Here is a 27,201-nt window from a genome sequence, read left to right as displayed (position 1 = left end):
CATATAATGTCTGCTCTTAGACCACATGAGAATCAAACTAGAAATCGGTAACAGAAAGAAAGTTTAAAATCCCAAAATATTGAGACATTTAAAAATACACTTCTAAATAACACATAGGTCAAAGAAGAAATCTCAAGAGAAATTGAAAAATATTTTAAACCAAATGAAAATCAGAAGAAAATTTGTGAGATGCAGTGAAAGCAGTGCTTAAAGGAAAATTTTCAGCATTTAACACATATACAGTTGACCCTTGAAAAATGAGGGGGTTAGGGGCTCCAACCCTTCCACCACACAGTCAAAAATCTGTGTAACTTCTGACTCCTTGAAAACTTAACTGCTAATGGCTTACTGTTGACAGGAAGCCTTACCAACAACAAACAGTAGATTAACATATATTTTTGTGTTATATACCATATTTTTATAATAAAGTAAGCTAGAGAAAAGAAAATACTAAGAAAATTATAAGGAAGAGAAAATACATTTTCAGGACCATAATGTGTTTATTGATACCTTAGGTTTATGTTACCTATTTACAAGACTGGTCTGTCTGAAGTAGTGGGCCACCTCAGTTACAGACATCCAACTATGGTACACATCAAGCAATTCAACTTTTTCTGGTATGTCATGGCTTTGCTTCTTGTGGGGAACACTTTAAGCAGCATTAGTGGCACTTCATATGGGTCCCGTGGTGTTATGCACAATTTATAGCATTGCACTAAACATGATAAAAGATACATGAGAAGCACCAGAGATCACTTTCTACCAAGATACGCAATTTACTGGAGAGACAAACTGCTCAAAGATGACTGGTATTCCATGGTGTTTTAATCAGATACTTGTAACACTTGAGCTCACTGCAATAGCAACAGGAGGTAGCCACATAATTATTATAGTAGTAATACAGTATCCACTACAGTAAATTTTATTCAGTTATTTAATACATCTTTACATTTCTCTCAACGGCCAATGGTACCATACACAGTCTGTGTGTGCTTAAGTTTTGATACATTTCAACTTTCAGTAATAGATTTGTATTTTATGGTAGTAAACAGTCAAACAGACAAGTATCTACATATACTTTAGGTATTCATGCATACCTTTTTCTTAATTTTTTCAACATTTCTAGGCTACACAGTCCATTTACACATTTTTTCAAATTGTCACAAATCTCCAAATAAAATTTCCAATATATTTACTGAAAAAAATCCATGCATCAGTGGCCCCACACACAGTTAAAACCCATGGTATTAAAGTGTCGACTGTTTTAGAAAGCAGGGAAAATCTACAATCAGTAGTACCAGAAATGAAAAATGATAAAACACTGGCAAGTCAATTGCAACAGCACATCAAAAAGCTTATCCACCATGATCAAGTAGGATTCATCCCAGGGATGCAAGGCTGGTTCAACATACGCAAGTCTATAAACATAATTCACCACATAAACAGAACCAAAGACAAAAACCACAAGATTATCTCAATTGATGCAGAGAAGGCCTCTGAAAAAATTCAACAGCCTTTATGCTAAAAACCCTCAATAAACTAGGTATTGATGGAATGTATCTCAAAATAATAAAAGCTATTTACTACAAACCAACAGCCAATATCATACTGAATGGGTAAAAACTGGAAGCATTCCCTTTGAAATCTGGCACTAGACAAGGATGACCTCTCTCACCACTCCTATTCAATATAATACTGGAAGTTCTAGCCAGAGCAATCAGGCAAGAAAAAGAAATAAAGGGTATTCAAATAGGAAAGGAGGAAGTCAAATTATCTCTATTTGCAGACGACATGATTGTATATCTGGAAGACCCCATCGTCTCAGCCCAAAATCTCCTGAAACTGATAAGCAACTTCAGCAAAGTCTCAGGATACAAAATCAATGTGCAAAAATCACAAGCGTTCCTATACCCCAATAACAGACTTAAAGAGAGCCAAATCAAGAACGAACTGCCATTCACAATTGCTACAAAGAGAATAAAATACCTAGGAATACAACTAATAAGGAACGTAAAGGACCTCTTCAAGAAGAACTACAAACCACTGCTCAACGAAATAAGAGAGGACACAAACAGATGGAGAAACATTCCATGTGCATGGTTAGGAAGAAGCAATATCGTGAAAATGGCCATACTGCCCAAAGTAATCTATAGATTCAACGCTATCCCCATCAAGCTACCAATGACCTTCTTCACAGAACCGGAAAAAAACACCTTAAACTTCATATGGAATCAAAAGAGAGCCCACATAGCCAAGTCAATTCTAAGCAAAAAGAACAAAGCAGGAGGCATCACACTACTGGACTTCAAACTATACTACAAGGCTACAGTAATCAAAACAGCATGGTACTGGTACCAAAACAGAGATATAGACCAATGGAACAGAACAGAGGCCTCGGAGGCAACACAACACATCTGCAACCATCCGATCTTTGACAAACCTCACAAAAACAAGCAATGGGGAAAGGATTCCCTGTTTAATAAATGGTGTTGGGAAAACTGGCTAGCCATGTGCAGAAAGCAGAAACTGGACCCCTTCCTGACACCTTACACTAAAATTAACTCCAGATGGATTAAAGACTTAAACATAAGACCTAACACCATAAAAATCCTAGAAGAAAAACTAGGCAAAACCATTCAGGACACAGGCGTAGGCAAAGACTCCATGACCAAAACATCAAAAGCATTGGGAATAAAAGCCAAAATAGACAAATGGGACCTAATCAAACTCCACAGCTTCTGCACAGCAAAAGAAACAGTCATTAGAGTGAATCGGCAACCAACAGAATGGGAAAAAATTTTTGCAGTCTACCCATCTGACAAAGGGCTGATATCCAGAATCTACAAAGAACTAACACAGATTTACAAAAAAAAAAACAAACAAGCCCATTCAAAAGTGGGCAAAGGACATGAATAGACACTTTACAAAAGAAGACATACATGAGGCCAACAAACATAAGAAAAAATGCTCATGAGCACTGGTCATTAGAGAAATGCAAATCAAAACTACATTGAGATACCATCTCATGCCAGTTAGAATGGTGATCATTAAAAAATCTGGAGACAACAGATGCTGGAGAGGATGTGGAGAAATAGGAACACTTTTACACTGTTGGTGGGAGTGTAAATTAGTTCAACCATTGTGGAAGACAGTGTGGCGATTCCTCAAGGACCTAGAAATAGAAATTCCATTTGATCCAGCAATCCCATTACTGGGTATATATCCAAAGGATTATAAATCATTCTACTATAAGGACACATGCACACCAATGTTCACTGCAGCACTGTTTACAATAGCAAAGACCTGGAACCAACCCAAATGCCCATCGATGATAGACTGGACAGGGAAAATATAGCACAGATACACCATGGAATATTATGCAGCCATCAAAAACAATGAGTTTGTGTCCTTTGTAGGGACATGGATGAACCTGGAAACCATCATTCTCAGCAAACTGACACAAGAACAGAAAATCAAACACCGCATGTTCTCACTCATAGGCAGGTGTTGAACAATGAGAACACATGGACACAGGGAGGGGAGCATCATACACTGGGGTCTGTTGTGGGGAAATAGGGGAGGGACAGCGGAGGGTGGGGAATTGGGGACAGACAGCATGGGGAGAAATGCCAGATATAGGTGAAGCGAAGGAAGGCAGCAAATCATGCTGCCATGTGTGTACCTATGCAACAATCTTGCATGTTCTTTACATGTACCCCAAAACCTAAAATGCAATTAAAAAAAAAAGAAGAAAAAAAAAAACGAAATGAAAAATGGGACATCACTACAAATCCCATGGAATCTTAAATAATCAAGAAATACTATTAACAACTCTATGCCCACAAATTTCATAACCTAGAAGAAATGGACCAATTACTTAAAAGACACACTCTGCTCAAGCTAACACGAGAAGAAATAAGCAATCCAAATAAGTCTATACCTATTAAACAAATTGAATAAAAAATTAATAAACTTCCAATAGTAAACGTACCCAGTTTGGTTCACTGCTGAATTCTACCAAACATTTAAGAAATTCTCTATAATCTCTTTCGGGAGATGAAATCATAGGGAAGGCCAGGCACAGTGGCTCACTCCTGTAATCCCAGCACTTTGGGAGGCTGAGGCAGGTGGATCATCTGAGGTCAGGAGTTCGAGACCTGCCTGACCAACATGGTGAAACCCTATCTCTACTAAAAATACAAAAAATTAGCCGGGCATGGTGGCGGGTGCCTGTAATCCAGCTACTCAAGAGGCTGAGGCAGGAGAATCATTTGAACCTGGGAGGTGGAGGCTGCAGTGGCCCAAGATCACACCATTGCACTCCAGCCTGGGCAACAAGAGCAAAACTGTCTCAAAAAAAAAAAAAAAAAAAAAAAGCACTGGGAATACAAACACCTCATCAATAAGGATATACAGATGGCAGATAAGCATATGAACAGATGTTCCACATTATATTTCATCAAGGAAATGAAAATTAAAACAATGAGATATCACTATACACCTATTAGATTCGCCAAAATCTGGAACACTGACAACACCAAATGCCAGCAAGTACATAGAGCAACAGAAATTTCTAGTGAGAATGCAAGACAACTTCATGGTTCCTTAAAAAACTAAACATACTCTTACTATACAATCCAGCAATCATGCTGCTTGGGATTTACCCATGGGTTAAAAACTTATGTCCACACAAAAATTGCACACAGATGTTTATAGCAGCTTTATTCTTAACTGCCAAAACCAGGAAGCAAATAGGAATTCTGTCAGTAGGCAAATGGATAAATTGTGGTACATCCAAACAATGCAATATTATTCAGCACTCAAAAGAAATGCACTATCAAGACATGAACAGACATGGAGGAAACTTACTAAATGCATATTAGTAAGTGAAAAGAAGCCAGTCTGAAAGGCTATTCTGTATGATTGCAACTATTTGACATTCTGGAAAAGACAAAACTATGGAGACAGTAAAAAGAACTGTGTTTGCCAAAGGTTAGCAAGGAGGGAGGGATTCACAAGTGGAGCACAGAGAATTTTTAGTACAGTGACTATGATACTATAATGACAGATACATGTCATTATACATTTGTCCAAAACCACAGAATGTTGACGGAGAGTGAACGCTTATGTGAGCTATGAACTGTGGATGATAATAATGTGTTAATGTAGGTTTAAAACTTGTGACAAATGTACCACTCTGGTATAGGATGTTGAAAATGAAAAGGGCTATGTATGTGGCGGGGAAGGGGATTTATGGGTAATTTCAGTACCTTCCTCACAATTTTGCTACTAACCTAAAACTGCTCTGAAAAATAAAGTCTATTTTTAAAAATTTATGATAAAAGTAACTGAATATATCAATGTGAACTCACATTTGCAAGTGTGTGTATATATCTATGTAATTACAGTCCTCTCAGAACAGGGATATCTTCTGAGAACTGCATTATTAGGCAATTTTGTCACTGTCACACAAACCTAGATGTTATAGCCTCCTCAAAATCTAGGTTATTTGGTACAGCCTAGTACGCTAGGCTACCAACCTGTACAGCATGTTACTGTACCGGATACTGTAGGCAACTATAACACAGTGGTTAAGTATTTGTGTATCTAAACATATGTAAACACAGAAACAATGGTAAGAATATTAAGTAAAAACACAAAAAATGGTAGACCTATATATATACAGCACTTACCATGAATGGTACCTGTGGGACTAGAAGTTGCTCTGGGTGAGTCACCGAGTAAATGTAAAGGCCTCCAACATTACTGTACACTAATATAGACTTTATAAACACTGTACACTTAGGCTACACGAAATTTTTAAAATACTGTTTTTCTTTGTTCAGTAATAAACCTTAGCTTACTGTAACATTTTTACTTTATAAACTTTTTTTATAACTTTTTGACTCTTTTGTAATAACACAGCTTAAAACACACACACACACTGTACAGCTATACAAAAAAAACCAAAATCTCCCTTTACACCCTTATCCTACCAGCCATTTGGTTTTAGAGGCTTTGTGGGGTTTATTTTTTGCTTTTTAAACTCAGCCCAGGCCTACACAAGGTCAGGATTGTCACTATCACCATCTTTCCACCTCCACATTTTGTCCTACTGGAAGGTCTTCAGGGACAATAACACACAAGGAGCTGTCATTTCGTACGATAACAATGCCTTCTTCTGGTATAGCTCCTGAAGGTTCTGCGTGAGGCTGTTTTACAGCTAACTTTTTTCTTAAAAGGAGTACACTCCAAAATAATGATAAAAAGTATAGTATAGTAAATACATAAACCAGTAACACAATCACCTACTATCAAGAGTTATGCACTGTGTAAGAGTGTATGTAGTGTTCTTTTGTATAATAAATATAATTGAGAATACACTAGGTTTCTTTATATCAGCATCACCACAAACGTTAAGTAATGCACTATGCTGTGCTATTATATCAGGACAGCTATGATATAATGAGGTGACAGAAATTTCTCAGCTCCATTATAATCTTATGGGACCATTGTCATATATGTGATATGTTGTCATGCAGTGCATGACTGTACTAGTATATGACTAAAGTGGACTCACATAACTAATTCTCAACAGAAACAACGTGATATGCATCCCTTGAGCCTAGATTTTTGTCGCTAATACTATTCTCCACTAAAAAACTAGAAGTCCTTAGAGAATAACTGATTTTATACCTTGAGGCAGGGAGAAATTTAAATGGACCTTAAAAATAAAACTGTTGCCAAAGAGCACTAATAACTCAGAAGCCAGCTGACAACGGGCTCCCATGAGCCAAACTATGACAACTTGAACAGCAGGAAAAAATGTTTAATTATAACTGAATTATAATAAGCTAATTATAATTAACTAAAACAAGTTTGCAAAAACCTGGTTATATGATTCTCAAGAAAAAAAGAGTTTCTCTTCTCTTCAAGTAACTAGCACTTCACTCAAGATGATTTTATTCATATAAAAAATGCACAGAGACTGGTAACAGCCACGACCATCAAAAGATGAAATTTTCCCAGCCAGGTGCAGTGGCTCATGCCTGTAATCCTAGCACTTTGGGAGGCCAAGGTAGGTGGATCACAAGGTCAGGAGTTCAAGATCAGCCTGGCCAAGATGGTAGAACCCCATCTCTACTAAAAATACAAAAAAATTAGCCAGGTGTGGAGGCGGGCACCTGTAATCTCAGCTACTCGGGAGGCTGAGCAGAGAATGGCTTGAACCTGGGAGGCAGAGGCTGCAGTAAGCCAAGATAGCACCACTGCACTCCAGCCTAGGCTATAGAGTTGAGACTCCATCTCAAAAAAAAAAAAGGAAAAAAAGATGAAATTTTCTTAACATAAAATATTAACAAATGAGCTTTCTTATTACTTTCCCAATGGCTACTCCTAGATTACTCATTCCTATCCACCCACCACAGGAGGATATTCATTTTAATTAGTATTCTTTTTTCTTTTTTCTGAGACAGAATTTCACTCTGTCACCCATACTGGAATGCAGTGGTATGATTTCAGGTCACTGCAACCAGTGTCTCCTGGGCTCAAGCAATCCTCCCACCTCAGCCTCCCGAGTAGCTAGGACTACAGGTGCATACCACCACATCTAGCTAATTTTTGTATTTTCTGTAGAGACAGGTTTCACCATGTTGTCCAGGCTGGTCTCCAACTCCAGAGCTCAAGTGATCCACCCACCTTGGTCTCCCAAAGGTCTAGGGTTACAGGCATGAGCTACCACGTCCAGCCTCATACTCTTATACTACTACAGATCATTAAGCAAGCATGTCAAGGCACAGGATTTATAGGAACAAGAGAAACTTCAAATAAGCCGTAGAGTTGGACAAGCACGGTGGCTCACACCTGTAATTCCAGTACTTTGGGAAGCTGAGGCAGGCAGAACACCTGAGGTTGGGAGTTCGAGACCAGCCTGACCAACATGGTGAAACCCCATCTCTATTAAAAATACAAAATTAGCCAGGCATGGTGGTGCATGCCTGTAATCCCAGCCACTCAGGAGGCTGAGGCAGGAGAACTGCTTGAACCCAGGAGACAGAGGTTGTAGTATGCCAAGATAGCGCCATTGCACTCCAGCCTGGGTAACAATAGTGAAACTCCGCCTCAAAAATAAAAATAAAAAAATAAACCCTAGAGTCTTGAGACATACATAGAGAGGTTAAAACCTTGCAGGAAACTTGACTTTGCTTTTAAACAGACTAGAAATTTATGGAACTCTCTCTGTTTGGGTTTATTTGCAGGTTGGTGGTTGTAACAGTTGTTCTTTCTCTCACTGCTCTCCTTGACCTATGTTCACTATGTTCCCTAAAAGAACTGGACAATGGCCTTTTCAAGGACAAAGACAAATCAAAGACTAATACACTTGGCTTTATTAACTTTAGTAAAAGACCTGGGTTAAAAAATGTATTTCTCTAAACTGTATTTGCCTTGACCTCTCATAGGAGACAGCATGAGAAGAGAGTCCATTTGTGGGGCTTACTACTCTCAGGGAAGGAAAAAAAAAAAGTCAGACATTTAGTTTTCTTGTAATGCTGCGATGTTCCAAGAATGGTAGGTAGCTTAGAAAATACAAAAAGGAAAATTTAAGAACACAATACTGTTTCACCTAGTGAATCCAATTTCTACTATGTACCTAGAAGTATTCTTGGCACTGGGGATAAATGAGTTACCAGGACAAATCCCCTGACTTCATAAAGCTTACATTCTAGTGTAGAAAGCAGACAATAAACCAATACGGAATAAATGTCCTATCTGTTAAGTATTAGGAGAAAAATAAAGCAGGAGAAGACATAGTGACAAGTGTTACCTTTTAGACAAGCTGTCAGGAAAGGTCTCAGGGAAAACTGTAACTGAGTAGAGACTTAATTAAAGTAAGGGAATAAGCTGTATGAATGTCTGGAGAAAAATATTCCAACCAAAGAAGACAAAATGCCTAAATGCCTGAGAAAGGGGTATGTTTGGTAGGCTCCAGGAAAAGCTAGGAGACCAGTAAAGATAGTGCCCGGTGAAAAAGGGAATGTAAGATATGGTTATACAGGTAGCCAAGGCCAGATCAGTGGAGTGTGAAGACAACAGTACTGTATGGGCTTAGAATTTTATTCTAAATATCACTGGAGTCTTTGGATGGTTGACAGAGGGAAGTAAAGGCCATCACTTGGAATTTGGAAGGATCACCCTGGCTACTATGTGTGGGACAAGAGTGGAATGGAATGAAAAGGAAAGGAGGAAGACCAGCTAGGAAGCTAATGCAGCTGTGCAGTGGAATAGTGTCAAGTTCTGGAATGACAGCAGTGGAGGGGTGAAAGTAGTTGAATCCAGGATATTCTGAATAGGTAAAGCCCTCCAGTGGTCTGGATGTCTAAATGTGAAATCAAGAAAGACTCCGTATTTTTCGCCTAAACAATATACAGTGGCATATATAGAGGTGTGAACACCGGGAGAGAAGGTTTGGGGATAACAATAAAAATTTCCAGAGAGGACACATTAAATTTGAGATCCTCTTCAGACATCTAAGAGGAAATGTTAAGAAGCAAGCTGGAAGATACAGGTTGTGTTCAAAGCAAGAAAGAGCTGGTGACATAATTTGAGAGTCATTACCATTTATATAACATAATAACAGCAAAAAAATAGATAATAAGCCATAAAACTGAGTAAGACCACCTAATACATAAGAAGATGAGCAAAGAGAATGAGGAAAAAACAGTAAAGAGGAGTAGGTAAAATCAAAACCAAGAGAGTACAGTGACCTGAAAGTCAAGTTTCAAAAAAAAAAGTTTCACTCCTGAGAGTGGTTAGCTGTATAAGATGATCCTGAAAGGTTAAGGAGGATGAAGACTAAAAGCTGGTTTGGGCAATATGAGATCATGACATTGACAGGAGTAATTATAGTATAAAGAGAGAAAGTTTGATTAGAATGGGTTCATGAGAAAATGGTGAAAAGTAAGTAGTAATCATAGGTATAAATAACTCTTTCAAGGATTTTTGCTATGATGGAGCAAAGAAACTGTACAGTAGCTAAAAGGGGATGTTGGATCAAGAGAGGCTATTTGTTTTGAAGGGGGGTGATTCTGTAGCACCCCTCTTATGCTAATGAAATAAATCATGGAGAAGGGAAAATTCAAGATGCAGGAAAGCAAGGAAAACTGCAGACCCAAAGTCCATAAAAGGGGACAGAATGTAAGACACAAGCTGAGGAGTTGGCCTTAGAGTCTTTATCTCATTTTACCAGGACAGAAACTACAATATATGGGTAGGGATGCAACCAAGAAAATAGATTTGATGGTGGGTGAATATGGAATTTTTTTTCTAATTGTTTCTGTATTTTTTATTTTTTTCATGAAATAAGCAAGATCATCACTAAATGAAAAGAGGTGTTGGAAGTTTCAGGATAAAAGAAAAGGTGTTGAAATAAATCATCTTCAATAATTGGAGCTGGGTGTGGTGGCTCACATCTATAATCCCAGCACTTTGGGAGGTGTGTTAGAAATAAGGCTCGGAGTCGTAAGGAAAAAGGAGCACTCAGACAAAGGATTTCTTAGCAAAGCAATTTTACTCTTGTGCAAGAAAGTGTCTCCCATATAGTTAGTTGCTACGAGAGCACCTTTAACAAAGGAGAGTAGAAGTTTTTATTCCTAACGCGACTCCTGCTCCATGTCCTTTCTCCATTAGCTAAAGTCAGACTACACAATCTAAACTAAACTTGATTAGCTAAACATTTAAACTTTCCTAAATAAAGTAAACATGTAATAAGAGAGAGAGAGGAGAGGAAGAAGGGGTCATCTGTAGCAAACTAGAGAGCTAGTCTTTTCCCAAATAAAAGAATGTAAGCTAGTGCTGATAATGCAACTAGTGCTGTAGCATGCCTAAGCGTAAAGTCAGAAATAAGAAAAAGAGCAAAAAAAAAAAGAAGAAGAAGAAGAAAGACATGCTAAGAATTGAAGAATAAAAAGCAAGCCGTTTAAAAAGAAACTTTGCCATATCTCATAAGGCAGCAGGCAGATTACCTGAGGTCAGGAGCTTCGAGACCAGACTGACAACATGGCAAAACACTGTCCCTACTAAAAATACAAAAATTATCTGTGCGTGGTGATGTGTACCTGTAATCCCAGCTACTTGGGAGGCTGAGGCAGGGAGAACTGCTTGAATCTAGGAGGTGAAGGTTGCAGTGAGCCGAGATCATGCCACTGTACTCCAGCCTGGCTAACAGAGCAAGATGCCATCTCAAAAATATCATCATCATCATCATCATCATCATCATCATCGGAGAGAAAATTTCTAAGTAAAACTGGAGGATAACAATCAAGACCTGCTTGAGATTTGAGGTTGCAAATTTAAAATGAAACCAGTCAGCAAGATTACATGTTTTTCTAGCCATGTTCAGGTGCTATAATGCAAAATTTGGGTTGTGTCATGAAAGCAAAACAGTGGAGGATGGCAAAGGAGTTGAGGTTGTTTAAGAGAATGACTAAAAAGATGGTTCATAAAATCTAGACAGAAAAGGAAAGGGACAAACTGCACTGGTAATATCACACTGAACTGGAGGTCTCGATAAGGCTGAACAATTACTGTGGTAGGGATATTAAGAGAAAGTGAGCTGGAAAAAGAAGTTGTAGTCAAAGAGCAGGATGGCTGAACTGAGATTTTTGAAAATGAAATCCGCAATCATCCTGGTGATTGCTACAATGACGAAGGCTAAAGTATAACCATAAGAATGAGTAGCTGAGGTAGGTTAAAGAACTGGATTTTTGAGGGGAAAAAAGGAAGTAAAGAGGTAAGGGTGCGGAATAGATTATCAAAAAGGACAACGGAAGAAGCAGAGAAGAGATAAATAGAAAAGCAAATGCTAAATCTTGATGAATGAGAGAGAATACCCAGGAAAAAAGCTAATACATGCAACAGAAAGGGCATATGGTACAGTTTGATACCGTTGTTTTAAAGTAACTTTTAAGTAATCATTATGTTAGGGAAAAAAAAAACTAAAGCTTCACAAAGACTTTTCACTAGTAAAAGTAACAATATATAGTACAGAAAAAAATCATATGAAAAAGAACAGAATTTATATAAATTCAAGTTTCAAGTAATACAATAATTGACGAATGTGCACAGAAGGATGAAATTTAGTATTCTCAACTTCCAAGCATCATTTTGTTACTCTAACTAGACTTTATTGGAAAGATAGGAACTAGAGATTTGAAGACTTTCCAAGAATTATACCTATATAATAGCAACACATCTGACAACCATGATGATTTTGGGAAAAATATATTTTAAAATATATAACAATTTTTAATTTTCTCATCTCTAACTGTATGATATTCTGTAAGCATCAAGATATATTCAACTTCAGAGAGAAAGCCTATCACTGTATTTAAATTCTATCTAACAACTGTTGAAAACTTTGCCAACGAGGGACTATCTCCTACAGGTATCCTTTAAATACAATATGAATCACAGTCCCTTTGATAACTTATTACTGAGGTGTAAATTTTGAAAACTGCTTTGGGCAACCAACTCTAGCTACCTTTTGCAGATGCACAACATACAACAGCTTATTTAAGGGCACCTAAAAGTCCAGCAGACCAAAAACAATTTGGTCTAGTTTGGCCTAGCATTTCATAATATTAATTCCATAATAAAACATATTACTTTTTTCAATACACATATTAACAAAATAAGCTTTAAACAAACACTAGATGGTTCATAGGCCAGAATATGCTATGAGCAATCATACTAACTCTCTGGATTATTGTTTCTCCCAGTCTTTATTTTGCTTTGATAAAACATTTATCTTCAGATATAAAATAATTATACTAAATCAGGGCTTAGGGAAAAAGGAGAGCGAGCGAGCTCAGTTTTTTTCACTTTGTCATTAGTTATCAAAACTACTTAGGCAGATGGGAAACTTAAAGAGTTCAGTATAAAGACAAATGCTTAATACAGAATATTGCTATACAAATGCTGTATGCAGTGTATGGACATATGCAAAGTATTATACACATTCTTATAAATTCTTGAGTTCGGATACCTGTTTCCATAATAGTTTCTGTCTCTGTTGTCTCCAGCCCATCCATGCTGTCCTCATCTTCCACTGCAGTTTTCCCCCTACTTCGAGGTCTACGGAAAAAGAAATAAGTACATATTAGTTAATAAATTTTAAGGCTTAGACTTATATTCAACATAAAGCACAATTTGAAGGTACACAAAATAAATAATTTGGGCATTTTTCCAGCATTTTACCATATCAAGTAGAAAATATCAGAGTTTACAGTCTTTTTCTTACTTAAATCCAGCACTTCGTTATACTCTAAATGTGAGAACAGACCCACATGAATATAACTGTGTCCTCATAATTCACTTAAGTACTTCTCACTCTGGTTTTGTCCCTCTTTTAGGTAACCTTCTGATGACTCTGTCTACAGTAGTGGCTTTTAACTACATAATGGGTTGTTTACAAAGTTCACATACCAGGTTCTACCTCTACATTTAATAAAGTAGATAAGAAATGATCAGATACACGGTGACTGTGATGCAGATGACTAAAAAACAAAATTTTTTAAATTAAGCATGATTATAATCATGTCCACCTTACAAGTATAATAAAATTTAATTTACAAACACTTCAGGAAAGTAAAATAAAGCTAAGAGTCACAGTAAGGTGACATTCCTGATGCAAAGCAATTAACAAACAAAAAAAAAAACAACGACTGCCCTTAAATTTTGTGAATTATCCTAAATAAGGTATAGAATTGACTAAAAGAGGCCAGGCACGATGGCTCACACCTGTAATCCCAGCACGTTGAGAGGCCAAGGTGGGTGGATCACGAGGTCAGGAGTTTGAGACTAACCTGGTCAACATGGTGAAACCCCATCTATACTAAAAATACAAAAATTAGCAGGACGTGGTAGTCCCAAGCTACTCAGGAAGCTGAGGCAGGAGAATCACTTGAACCCCGGAGGCAGAGGCTACAGTGGGCCAAGATCATGCCACTGCACTCTAGCCTAGGCGACAGACCAAGACTCCATCTCAAAAAATAAAAATATATAAATAGAAATGAGTAAAAGAAAAATTAATAAGACATAAGAGCAACAAGATGTTACACATAAAAACTTAGAAACTTAAAAAGCAGTAACCTGTAATCCCAGCTACTCAGCAGGCTGAGGCAGGAGAATCACTTGAACCCAGGCAGCGTAGGTTGTAGTGAGCCGAGATCGCACCATTGCACTCCAGCGTGGGCAATAAGAGCGAAACTCCCTCTCAAAAAAATAAAAAAATAATAAATAATAAAATAAAAACTTAACCAACCTAAACCATATCTATAACATAAGAATATATTAAAAACTAAAGTGATCGGCCAGGCATGGTGGCTCACCCATAATTCCAGTATTTTGTGAGGCCACGTCAGGCGGATCACTTGAGATCCAACCTGGCCAACATGGTAAAACTCTATCTCTACTAAAAAAAATACAAATATTAGCTGGGCATGGTGATGCATGCCTATACTCCCAGCTACTCAGGAGGCTGAGACAAGAAAACTGCTTGAAACTGGGAGGCAGAGATTGCAGTGAGCCAGGATTGTGCCACTGTATACCCCAGCTTGGGTGACAGAGCAACACTGTCTCAAAACAAACAAACAAACAAACAAAAAAGTCTAAATTGTTTTATAATTAAATTACTAAAAATTATCAAAAAGTCATCCTTAACCAAAAATAACAAAATTAAAAGGAAATATCTGAATCAGAATTCCAACACTGTCAAAAACTATAAATGAAAACAAAAAACTGAGTGCAATCCTATTGAATATAATCAGAATGCCAGGATGATTCAATATTAGAAATTTGTCAATATTATATAACAAGTCAAACAGTCAAAATAGCATTATTTCAAACTTCACAGGGAAAGAGGGGAAAGAAGGCAGAACTAAATAAAAAGACTACAAAACCTGAAAGATGAAAAACAGTGATAAAGGATAAAACTACTCTACGGTGGATCTTACTGTTCATGAACAAAAGGAAAGAACATCTTTAGACTTTATTAAGTAGTTGTTTTTAAATTTGATAGAAAACATTCAAATAAAGTAGGAAGAAGGCATGAGAAAATATGATCAATCCAACAGCAGGCAGAAAAGGAGTGAAAATGAATAGTACATAGAAAATAACATAAAAAGATAAATATAAATAGGAATTTTCACAATAAATATAAATGGCTTAAACTGTCATAATGATAAAAAGATTAATTTATTTTGATAACATAACTCAAAAGAACTTCAGATTATATAAAGCAAACATTTACAGAACAAAGAGAAATTGACAACTGATCATTAGAGAGATTTTAATATCCCACTCTCAGAAGCTGACAGATAAAACATTATAGTTTGAAGCATTTTAAACAAGTATTTGGACAACACATTTAACAAGCATCAGTAGATTACTCTATCAGTCCTTGGTGTCTGACTCTGTTCAAACACAGTGGATACAGAAATAAATAAAACAAAATCCCGGCCGGGCATGGTGGCTCACACCTATAATCCCAGCACTTTGGGAGGCCGAGGTGAGTGGATCACGAGGTCAAGAGATCGAGACCATCCTGGTCAACATGGTGAAACCCCGTCTCTACTAAAAATACAAAAAATTAGCTGGGTATGGTGGCGCGTGCCTGTAATCTCAGTTACTCAGGAGGCTGAGGCAGGAGAATTGCCTGAACCCAGGAGGCGGAGGTTGCGGTGAGCCGAGATCATGCCATTGCACTCCAGTCTGGATAACAAGAGAGAAACTCCGCCTCAAAAAAAGAAAAAAAAAAAAATCCCTCCCTTCATAAAACTACATTCTAGTAAGAACAAACAGTAAACAAGTATTACACATATAACATCCAAGAAAAGAAAGCAAAGAAAAAGGGACTAGCTATTTTAAATAACAGATTTACAAAATAAATGTTTTAAAATAAAATTTTTTTAAAATAAAGAGCTACTTCAGCACAGAACTGAAGATGAAGCAAACCATACAGATATCTGGGAGAAGAGCACTGCAGTAAGAGGAACAGCAAATGCAAAATTCTTGAGATTAGACCAAGTGAAAGGGGTTAGAGGAACAAGAAAGATATATGGTGTCTGGAACACAGTCAGCGGTAGGGGGTAAGAAGACATGAGGTCTAAGAATTTTTTTTGAAATAAGATCATTTTGTTTAGATATCTGTAGACCGAGAGAGATCCAAGATGGCTGACCACTAGCAGCTCGGGATTGTAGCTCCCAGTGAAAGTGCAGAGAACGAGAGGACGCCACACTTTCAGACGAATTTTTGTTGCTCACGGACCAGGAGATTCCCAGTGGAGGAGCCCCACGGGTGGCCAGCGCGACTCTTGTGCCCGGCGCAGCGGTTTTGCTGGCGCCTCAGCGCGGCAGTTCTTGGTGCAGAGTGAGCGGGACTGGGTCCCCTTTTGGCTGATTCCCAGGCAGAAAAGCACCATCAATCTTAACACCACTGTTTTGGCCGGCGCAGTGGATTGCTCAGATTTCGGCGCTGGGAATCAACAAGTTGGACGTCCACTCAGAAACCTAATTTGAAAGTAGGAAATCACAAAGACGACAGGTGGATAAATTTACGATGGGAAGAAACTAGCGTAAAAAGGCTGAGAATATCCAAAATCAGAATGCCTCTCCCTCTACAGGGGATCACAGTTCCTCATCAGCAATGGAACAAGCCCTGATGGAACGAGTGCGTTCCATTAACAGAAGTAGGCTTCAGAAGGTGGATGATAAGAAACTTCTGTGAATTAAAAGAACTTGTTCTAACCCAATGCAAAGAAACTAAGAACTTGGAAAAAAAGGTTTGACGAAATGCTAACGAGAATAGACAATTTGGAGAAGAATATAGGTGAATTAATGGAGCTGAAAAACACAACAGAGAACTTCGCGAAGTATGCACAAGTTTTAACAGTCAAATTGATCAAGCAGAAGAAAGGATATCAGAGTTCAAAGACCAACTTAATGAAATAAAACAAGAAGTCAAGATTAGAGAAAAAAAGGATAAAAAAGAATGAACAAAGTCTCCAAGAAATATGGGACTATGTGAAAAGACCTAATCTACGTTTGACAGGTGTACCTGAATGTGACTAAGAGAATGAATCCAAGTTGGAAAATACTCTTCAGGAGATTATTCAGGAAAACTTTCCCAACCTAGTAAGACAGGACAATATTCAACTCCAGGTAATACAGAGAACACCACAAAGATATTCCTCAAGAAGACCAACCCCAAGGCACATAATCGTCAGATTCATTAGGGTTGAAATGAAGGAGAAAATACTAAGAGCAGCCAGAGAGAAAGGTCAGGTTACCCACAAAGGGAAGCCTATCGGACTTACAGCAGATCTCTGAGCAGAAACCCTACAAGCCAGAAAAGAGTGGAGGCCAATATTCAACATCCTTAAAGAAAAGAACTTTCAACCCAGAATTTCATATCCAGCCAAACTGAGCTTCAAAAGTGAAGGAAAAATAAAATCTTTTGCAAACAAGCAAGTACTTAGAGATTTCACCATCACCAAGCCTGCTTTGCAGAAGCTTCTGAAAGAAGCACTATACATATAAAGGAGCAACCAGTATCAGCCTTTCCAAAAATATATCCAGCTAGCATCAAATGGCAGTATTAAACTCATATATATTATTAACTGGATAAAAAGCCAAAACCCATTGGTACGCCATATCCAGACCCATCTCACACGCGACAATACACAAAGACTCAAAACAAAGGGACAGAGGAAGATTTACTAACCAAACAGAGAGCAAACATAAATAAACAAATATAAAGCAGGAGTTGCAATTCTCACCTCTGATAAAATAGACTTTAAAGCAACAAAGATCAAAAGAGGCAAAGAAGGACATTACATAATGGTAAAAGGATCAATGCAACAAGAAGAGCTAACGATCCTATATATACACATACCCAATACAGGAGCACCCAGATACATAAGAGGATATCCAGGACTTGAACTCAGACTCGGAATAAGTAAACTTAATAAACATTTATAGAACTCTCCACTTCAAATACACAAAACAAACATTCTTATCAGTACCATATCACACCTATTCCAAAAGTGACTATATAATTGGAAGTAAATCACTCCTCAATAATTGCATAGCATTTCATAGGTTTAAATGAAATATTGGTTGGCTGCTTGTTATTTTCTTCCTTTATTCCTTCCTGTCTCCATTGTTAAGCACAATTATTGGCATAAAAGAGGTTTTCAATTCCCATTTTTAGACTGCATTCTAGTCGGGGCAATAAAGCAATACTCCCGTTCTCTCTCCCTCTTTCTCTTCCTCTTCTTCATTCTTTTTTTTTTCTCCTTTTCTTTTTTCTTCTTCAAAAAAAAAAAAAAAAAAGAAATCTGTAGACCAATATAAGAACTAGGGACCAGGAGACTAGAAATCCTTAAAATAATCCTAACATGGCTACTTCAATGAGAATAGAGAACGAGAAATTAATTCAAATGATATTATGGAAGCAACATCCATTTTTTTTTTTTTTTTTTGAGACAGAGTTTCGCTCTTGTTACCCAGGCTGGAGTGCAATGGCGCGATCTCGGCTCACCACAACCTCTGCCTCCTGGGTTCAGGCAATTCTCGTGCCTCAGCCTCCTGAGTAGCTGGGATTACAGGCGTGCGCCACCATGCCCAGCTGATTTTTTGTATTTTTAGTAGAGACGGGGTTTCACCATGTTGACCAGGATGGTCTCGATCTCTCGACCTCGTGATCCACCCGCCTCGGCCTCCCAAAGTGCTGGGATTACAGGCGTGAGCCACCGCGCCCAGTCCACTTTTAAAGAAACTGAAAATCATATGGTTTAGCTGGCTTTTTAACTTAATCTCTCAGACCAATGTTCTACTCTTTGTTGAGTTTCTTTCTCCATCACTGTCTATGCTGGGGTTTTGTTTTTTTTTTTGGCGGGGGGGACCAATTGGCTTTATTTCGACCTTGTTCTGTCTAGTTTATAATCTCTATCAACATATCAGTTATCTGCATTCCCCTACTTCTTAAAAAAGAATTTTGATTTTAATTTTTGCTTTTAAAATGTTTTCTTCCAGTTTCTCCTACCCTTGGTTTTGGCACTGGGAAGACATGCTTTTTATGTTCATCAATTCATCAGAATTCCTTTCCTTCTGGCCAATGGACCAACTTATTAGCATGACCTCATTTTAAAACTTCTTTTATTTCATTGGTATCCTTCTTATTGCTGTTCATTGGCTTCTGGCATATGACTTTTCTGACTAATCAAACACGAATTTCTGAATACAAAAGATAATAGTCTCTTAACCCTTTCATTTCAGTGTTCTTCACTTCACTTTAATAGTAAGAAATGTGAAGTAAAACAATACGACTAACTTAGCCGGGCACGGTGGCTCACGCCTGTAATCCCAGCCCTTTGGGAGGCCAAGGCGGGTGGATAAACCTGAGGTCAGGTGTTCAAGACCAGCTTGGCCAACATGGTGAAACCCCATCTCTACTAAAAATACAAAAATCAGCAGGGCACGGTGCTGTGCATCTGTAATCCCAGCTACTCTGCAGGCTGAGGCAGGAGAATCACTTGAACCTGGGAGGCAGAGGCTGCACTGAGTCAAGATCACACCATTGCACTCCAGCCTGGGCAACAGAGCAAGACTCCGTCACTTTATTTGAGAAAATTTTCTACCAAAACTTAATGTTCCATATTAATCTCAGAAGCTGAAACCAACTTGAGTTCCTAAAGTAACAAAGGAGACTTCTACGTAAAGCTACATGGGAGTAAAACAGGTCAAAATTACCCTCCAGCCATAAACAACTAGAAAACCAGACCAACAGAAGAAACAACCATTATCAGACACTGGACAACAGGCAAGGCAAAGGCAGCAAAGGGAAAGAAACAAGGTGAACCCCTAACATGGCACAGGCCTTTCCGCCTGAAGTTAATTTAGAAACTATCACATTGAGAGAGGAACCCAAAATGAGAACTGAAATGAGAAGATAGAAATCATAGGTTCAGGTGGTTCGAGGAGACTAGAATTTGTGGGGCAGAGTACCTAAAAGAAGAGAGGTATTCAGAGAAAGAGCTCCAGAAATGTGCACAGGGATACCCTTGAGTTTCAACTGAATACCAATCTGCACACATGTGCTGTGAAATCCCAGAAGACTGAACAAGAACAACTTCCAGGGACAGCACAATTACAGAAGAACTGTAATAAGAACAATTCCCAGAGCTCATTGTGTCTAGCCAGAGTGGCAAGACCTCAGTGACTACGTAACACATTCAGCAGAGACCAGAGTGAGACACACTTTTCGGAGCAGGGCTAAATGAGCCACAGAACAAATGCTATTCTAGACCATCCCTAAAAGAACTGACAAGTAAGTCTCAACATATCCTTAGAGTGATTCTGTATGAAAAAATAAATAAATAAAACTCAATTGAACCAAAATGATTCACAACTAACTTAACTACTGGGTGTAATCCAGCTTTTATAAATATGACTCATATGCACAAGAATGTACAGAAAACATAATATGAGAAGAAACAGAAGATATTAAAAGTAACATGGAACTCAGAAAGGTAACATCAAAAGATAACATCAAATGCAAATTTCACAATGAAAAGTTAACGTGATTAGAAATGACAAAAGAAAAGATCACTACCCCTAAAGATATAACAAAAAAAAAATCTATTCAAAATAAAGAACAGTGTGAAAAATAACAAACACAGTTACAGTGCCCTGTGGGATAATAGCAACCTACCTAACATGTATGAGGTTGGGATTAAAGGGATGGGGACAAAAAATTATTTAGTGAAATAATTACCAGTAAATTTTAAAAGCTATATGATTATAAACCCATAGATCCAAGCACAACAAAATCTCAAACAGATACACACACACACACACACACACACACACACACACACACCAGTAAGGTACTTTATAGTCGAACTGCTGAAAAAGATTAATAAAGAAAAAAGTATTAAAAGCAGCCAAAGAAAATACACATTGCCTAAAGAGGGACTAAAGTAAGAATGACTGCAGTCTTCTCATCTGAAACTATGTAAGCTAGAAGACAGTAAAAAACATATTTAAAGCACTCCGGGGAAAATTAAAGAAAAAACCCCTATAAACACTGAACAAAACATGCAGCAAAAAAAAAAAAAAGTATCCTTCAAAAACAAGAGTAGGCTGGGTGCAGTGGCTCACACGCATTTAATCCCAGCACTTTGGGAAGCCAAGACAGTTGTATCACCTGAGGTCAAGAGTTTGAGACCAGCCTGGCCAACATGGTGAAACCCTGTCCCTACTACAAAGCACAAAAATTAACCAGAGTGGCGGCAGATGCCTGTAATCCCAGCTACTTGGGAGGCTGAGGCAGGAGAATTGCTCGAACCAGTGGGGCAGAAGTTGCAGTGAGCACAGATCGCATCACTGCATTACAGATTGGGTAGCAGAGCGAAACAACAGAAAGAAAAGAAAGAAAAGAAGAAAGAAAAGAAAGAGAAAGAAAGAAAAGAAAAGAAAAGAAAAGAAAAGAAAAGAAAGAAAGAAAGAAAGAAAGAAAGAAAATAAACAGTTAACTAAAAACTTCTTCCTTTCTTTTCCTTTTCTTCTTTTGAGATGGAGTCTCGCTATGTTGCTCAGGCTGGTCTCAAGCAATCCTCCCACTTGGCCTTCCCGAAGGACTTGGGATTACAGGCATAAGCCTCCTGGCCTAGTGTTTTGTTTCGAAGTGTGCTTTGTCTGATATTAACATTGCCACTCCAGCTTAATTTTGTTTAGTGTTTGCATGTTTTATCTTTCTCTTTAAATATGTCACTGTATTTCAATTGTCTTTCATGTAGACAGCATATAATTGAGTCTAAAATAGATTTTATTAGCTGGGTATGGTGGCACGTGCCTATAGTCCCAGGTACTCAGGAAGATGAGGTGGGAAGAACACTTGACAAAAACAACCCAATTCAAAACTAAGCAAAGAACTTGCATAGATATTTTCCAAAGAAGTTATACAAATGACGAAAAGCACATGAAAAGATGCTCACGATGATAATTATTAGAAAAATGAAAAATCAAAACTAAGAGATACCACCTCACACACATTAGGATGGCTACTATCAAAAATATAAAACATAATAACAAATGTTGGTAAGGACGTGGAGAAACTTATGAAAACACTGCTGCATAAGTGGAAGAACATAAAATGATAGGGACACTGGAAGACAGTATAGCAGTTTATCAAAAAGTTAAAAATAGAATTACCATATGATCCACAAATTCCACTTCTTGGTGTACACCAAAAAGAAAGAGAAGTAGAGTCTCAAATAGATATTTATACACCCATGTTCACAGCAGCATTATCCACAATAAATAAAACATGAAGGCAACCAAAGTGTCCATCAATTAACAGATAAGTAAAATGTGGTACGGACATACCGTGGAATACCATGCTGCCTTAAAAAGGAAGAAATTTCTGACATACGCGATACTACAACATAAATGAACCTTGACAACAACCTCCTAAGTGAATTAAACCAGTAACAGCAACAACAAAAAAAGTAGACGATTTCACTTACGTAAAGTATGAAGAGTAGTTAAAATCAGAGACAGAACATAGAATGGTAGTTGTCAGAGGCTGAGAGAAGGGAGAAACTGGGAGTTATTCCTTAATGGCTATAAAATGTGAGTTTTACAAAATAAAAAGAGCTATGAAAATGGATAGTGGTGATGGTCACATACATTATGAATGTATCTAACATCACTAAAATGTACACTTAAAAATAGTTAAGGGCCAGGCATGGTGGCTCACACCTGTAATCCCAGTATTTTGGGAGGCCAAGGCAGGCAGCTCACTTGAGGTCGGGAGTTCAAGACTAACCTGGCCAATGTGGCAAAACCCTATCTCTACTAAAAATAAAAATACAAAAGTTGGCTGGGCACGGTGGCACGCACCTGTAACCCCTGCTACTCGGGAAGCTGGGGCAGGAGAATCACTTCAACCCGGGAAGCGGAGGCTGCAGTTAACCAAGATCACGCCACTCACTGCACTCCAGCCTGAGGAGTGAGGCCCCATCTCAAAAAAAGAAAAAAAAAAAAGATGGCAAATTATTTTTTGTATATATTCTATCATAACTTTTTTTAAAAGTCAAAGAAATCAAAATCTGATTGTCTGGAAAGATCAATAAAACTGACAAGCTTCTATCAAAACTAACACACGCAATAAAGGACTATTACAGTTTGAATACCATTTGCCCCCACCAAATCTCATGTTGAATCTGGGTCCCGAATTTAGCAGGGTTGACAGGTGGTACCTTTAAAGGGTGATTAGGTTGTTAAGCGGGATTAATGTCATCCTCAAAGGAGTTCTCACTCTGGTAGGAGTGGACCCACAAGAGTGGGTTGTTATAAAGTGAGGATGCCTCTTGTGTTTGGCCTCTTTGCAAAGATGTGCTTCCCTTGCAATTCTCTGTCATGTTATGACATAGCACAAAGCCCTCACCACATGTGGCCACTCATCTTAGACTTCTCAGCCTGCAGAACCATGAACTGAATAAATCTTTTTCCTTTATAAATTACCTAGTCTTGAATATTTTGTTACAGAAACAGAAAATGAACTAAAACAGGAATGAAAGGAATTTCACTATAGGCCTCACGGATACTAAAAGGACAATAAGAGAGTAGTATAAACAACTCCACGTACATAAGTTTGCTATCTTTAAATGAAATGGACCAATTCATAGGAAATGATAAACTACCAAAACGCACCCAAGATGAAATGTGTAACCTGAACAGCTCTGTAACTATTAAAGAAATTGAATTTATAGTATGAAATCTTCTGAAATAACAAGCTCCAGGCCCAGATGTTTTCACTGACTAATTCTATCCAACATTTAAAGATGAGGTAACACCAACTCTACAGAATCCCTTCCAGAAAACAGGAGGGGATAGCACTTCTCCACTCATTTAATGAGGTCGGCATTATCCTAAAACAAAAATCAGGCAAAGACAATACAAAGAAGCAAAACTAAAGACCAATTTCCAAAGTCAACATAAACACAAAAATCATCAAGAATATATTAGCAAATCAAAATCAGGAACATAAAAAGAGTTATATACCACATCATGTGGGGTTTATCCTAGGAATGCTACACTTGTTCAATATTCCAAAAATCAATCAATGTAATCCACTGTGTTAGAAGTCTAAATCACTGGTCGGCAAACTATGGTCCAGAGGCCAAATCCAGTCCTGTACTTGGCCTCTGTAATAATTTTATCGGAACAAAATCATGTATATTTGTTTACATACTGTATACATCTGCTTTCATGCTACAATAGCACATATGAGCAGTTACAACAGACAGCATACAGCCAACAAAGCCCACTATGTGACCCCTTTACAGAAAAAAACATGGGAGGTCATCACCATTAAACACACCTATCAAGAAATGCTAAAGGAAGTTATCTGCATTGAAGTAAAAGAACTCTAAAAACATATTAAAGAATAAAACTCACTATAAAGATAACAATATATTCAAATTCAGAATACTCCAATACTGTAATGGTTTGTCCCTAAATCACATTTAAGTCTAGCACAAATGTAAAGAGACAAAAGTATTAAATATTAACTATAGATACAATAATTTGGTAATGGATACGTGATATATAAGATATACATTATGAAATCAATAACATAAAATGTGAAAGAAGAAGTTAAATGTAAGTTTTGGTATACTGTTGAGGATATCAGGTTAAAACAGACTATTAACACTGTAAGATGTATTATGTAAGCTTCCTGGTAACCACAAAGAAAAGGCCTGTAGTAGATACATAAAACAGAAAAGAAGCAAAGCATATTACTATCAAAAAAAATCATCAAATCACAAAGGAAGATAGCAAGAGAGGAAGACTGAAACAAAGAAACTACAAGAGTCAGAAAAATTGACAAAATGGTAGTAACTACTTACGTATCAATAATTATTTTAAATGGAAATAAATAAACACTCCAGAAGACATAGATTGGCTGAGTGGAGTTTTTTTTTTGTTTTTTTTTTTCTGTTTTTGAGAAACAGAAAGTTTTTTCTGTCGCCCAGGCTGGAGTGCAATGGCATGATCTTGGCTCACTGCAACCTCTGCCTCCCAGGTTCAAGCAATTCTCCTGCCTCAGGTTCAAGGGATTCTCTCTCCCAAGCAGCTGGGACTACAAGTGACTGCCACCATGCCCAGCTAATTTTTTGCATTTTTAGTAGAGACAGGGTTTCACTGTATTAGCCAGGATGGTCTCCATCTCCTGGCCTCATGATCCGCCCATCTCGGCCTCCCAAAGTGCTGGGATTACAGGCATAAGCCATCGCACCAGGCCTTTTTTTTTATTTTATGTTTTTTGAGACAGGAGTCACTCTGTCGCCTAAGCTGGAGTCCACCTGGTGAGCGCATGGTCTCCACTCACTGCAACCTCCACCTCCTAGATTCAAGTAGTTCTCCCATCTCAGCCTCCTGAGTAGCTGAGATTACATGCACACACCACCACACCTGACTAATTTTTGTATTTTTAGTAGAGACAGAGTTTCACCCTATCGGCCATTCTGGTCTCGAACTCTTGACCTCAGGTGATCCACCTGCCTCAGCCTCCCAAAATGCTGGGATTACAGGCATGAACCACCGCATCTAGCCTGAGTGGATTTTTAAAAACAAGATCCAACTAGATGCTGCTTACAAGATACATAAAACACAGAAAATCAAAAACATATCACTACCAAAAAATCATCAAATCACAAAGGAAGACAGCAAGAGAGGAAGACTGGAACAAAGAAACTACAAGAGACAGAATATTTGACAAAATGGCAGTAGTAACTCCTTACCTATCAATACGTATTTTAAATAAAAGAGTGCAATGGCATGATCTCAGCTCACTGCAACCTCCACCTCCCAGGTTCAAGTGATTCTCCTGCCTCAGCCTCCCCAGTAGCTGGGATTACAGGCACCTGTTACCACACCCAGCTAATTTTTGTATGTCTAGTAGAGGCAGTGTTTCACCAAGTTGTTCAGGCTGGTCTCGAACTCCTGACCTCAGGTGATCCACCCGCCTCAGTGTCCCAAAGTGCTGGGATTACAGGCATAAGCCACCACACTGGCTGAGTGGATTTTTAAAAATAAGATCCAACTATATGCTGCCTACAAGAGACTCTCTTTAGCTTTAAAGGACTGAGGCAGAAAGTGAAGAGATGGAAAAAGATATTCCACACAAATATTAACCAAAGACAGCAGAGATCCTTACATAAGATAAAATAGACTTTAAGTCAAAAAGTGTTACAAGAGATCAGAGGTCAATTCATCAAAAGAACGTAACATTTATAAATATATACATACCCCAATTTGGAGCACCTAACAATATAAAGCACTATCAACAGAACTAAAGGGGAAATAGCAATACAGTAAGAGTGGGAAACTTAAATACTCCACTTTCAACAATGGATAAGTAATCCAGACAAAAATCAATAAGGAAACACAGACTTGAGCAACATAATAGACCAAATGGACCTAAAAGACACCTACAGAACATTCCAGCCAACAGCAGCTGAATATACATTCTTCTTAAGCATACACAGAATATTCTCCAGGATAGATCACATGTTAGGCCGCAAAACAAGTCTTAACAAATTCAAGAAGAATGAAATCATTTCAAGTATCTTTTTTTTTTTTTTTGAGACAAAGTCTTGCACTGTCACCCAGGCTGTAGCGCAGTGGCGTGATCTCAGCTCACTGTAGTCTCTGCCTCCTGGGTTCTTCTGCCTCAGCCTACCAAGTAGCTGAGACTACAGGTGTGTGCCACCAAGCCCAGCTAATTCTTTTGTATGTTTAGTAGAGACAGGGTTTGGCCAGGATGGTCTCAATCTCCTGACCTCGTGATCCGCCCGCCTTGGCCTCCCAAAATGCTGGGATTACAGGCGTGAGCCACCATGCCCAGCCTCATTTCAAGTATCTTTCTAACAACAATGGTATGAAACTAGAAATCAAAGACAGAGGAAGAAAACTGGAAAATCAGGCCGGGCATGGTGGCTCATGCCTGTAATCCAAGCACTTTGAAGGCCAAGGCAGGCGGATCACCTGAGGTCCAGAGTTCAAGACCAGCCTGACCAACATGGTGAAACCCTGTCTTTAAAAAAAAAGAGAAAAGAAAACTGGAAAATTCAC

General features: G+C 38.1%; 1 protein-coding gene across 15 annotated transcripts in view; it reads right to left on the bottom strand.

The window, feature by feature from the left end:
* Positions 1-27,201, bottom strand: part of KMT2C (lysine methyltransferase 2C) — a 303,740-nt gene that overhangs the window by 215,750 nt on the left and 60,789 nt on the right. For all 15 annotated transcript variants that reach the window (XR_001105806.2, XM_021665230.2, XM_021665228.2 and 12 more), the window contains exon 2: positions 13,043-13,131. Coding sequence is in view for 14 of the 15 variants with exons in the window: in XM_021665230.2 (XP_021520905.2) it covers positions 13,043-13,131 (89 nt within the window). In the remaining variant the exon portion in view is untranslated. The remainder of the gene's footprint in view (positions 1-13,042; positions 13,132-27,201) is intronic.

Source organism: Aotus nancymaae, unplaced genomic scaffold, assembly GCF_030222135.1.
Source record: "Aotus nancymaae isolate 86718 unplaced genomic scaffold, 86718_ANA_hifiasm-v0.15.2.pri h1tg000002l, whole genome shotgun sequence".
Taxonomy (NCBI): domain Eukaryota; kingdom Metazoa; phylum Chordata; class Mammalia; order Primates; family Aotidae; genus Aotus; species Aotus nancymaae.
This window is presented reverse-complemented; position numbering and strand designations above follow the sequence as displayed.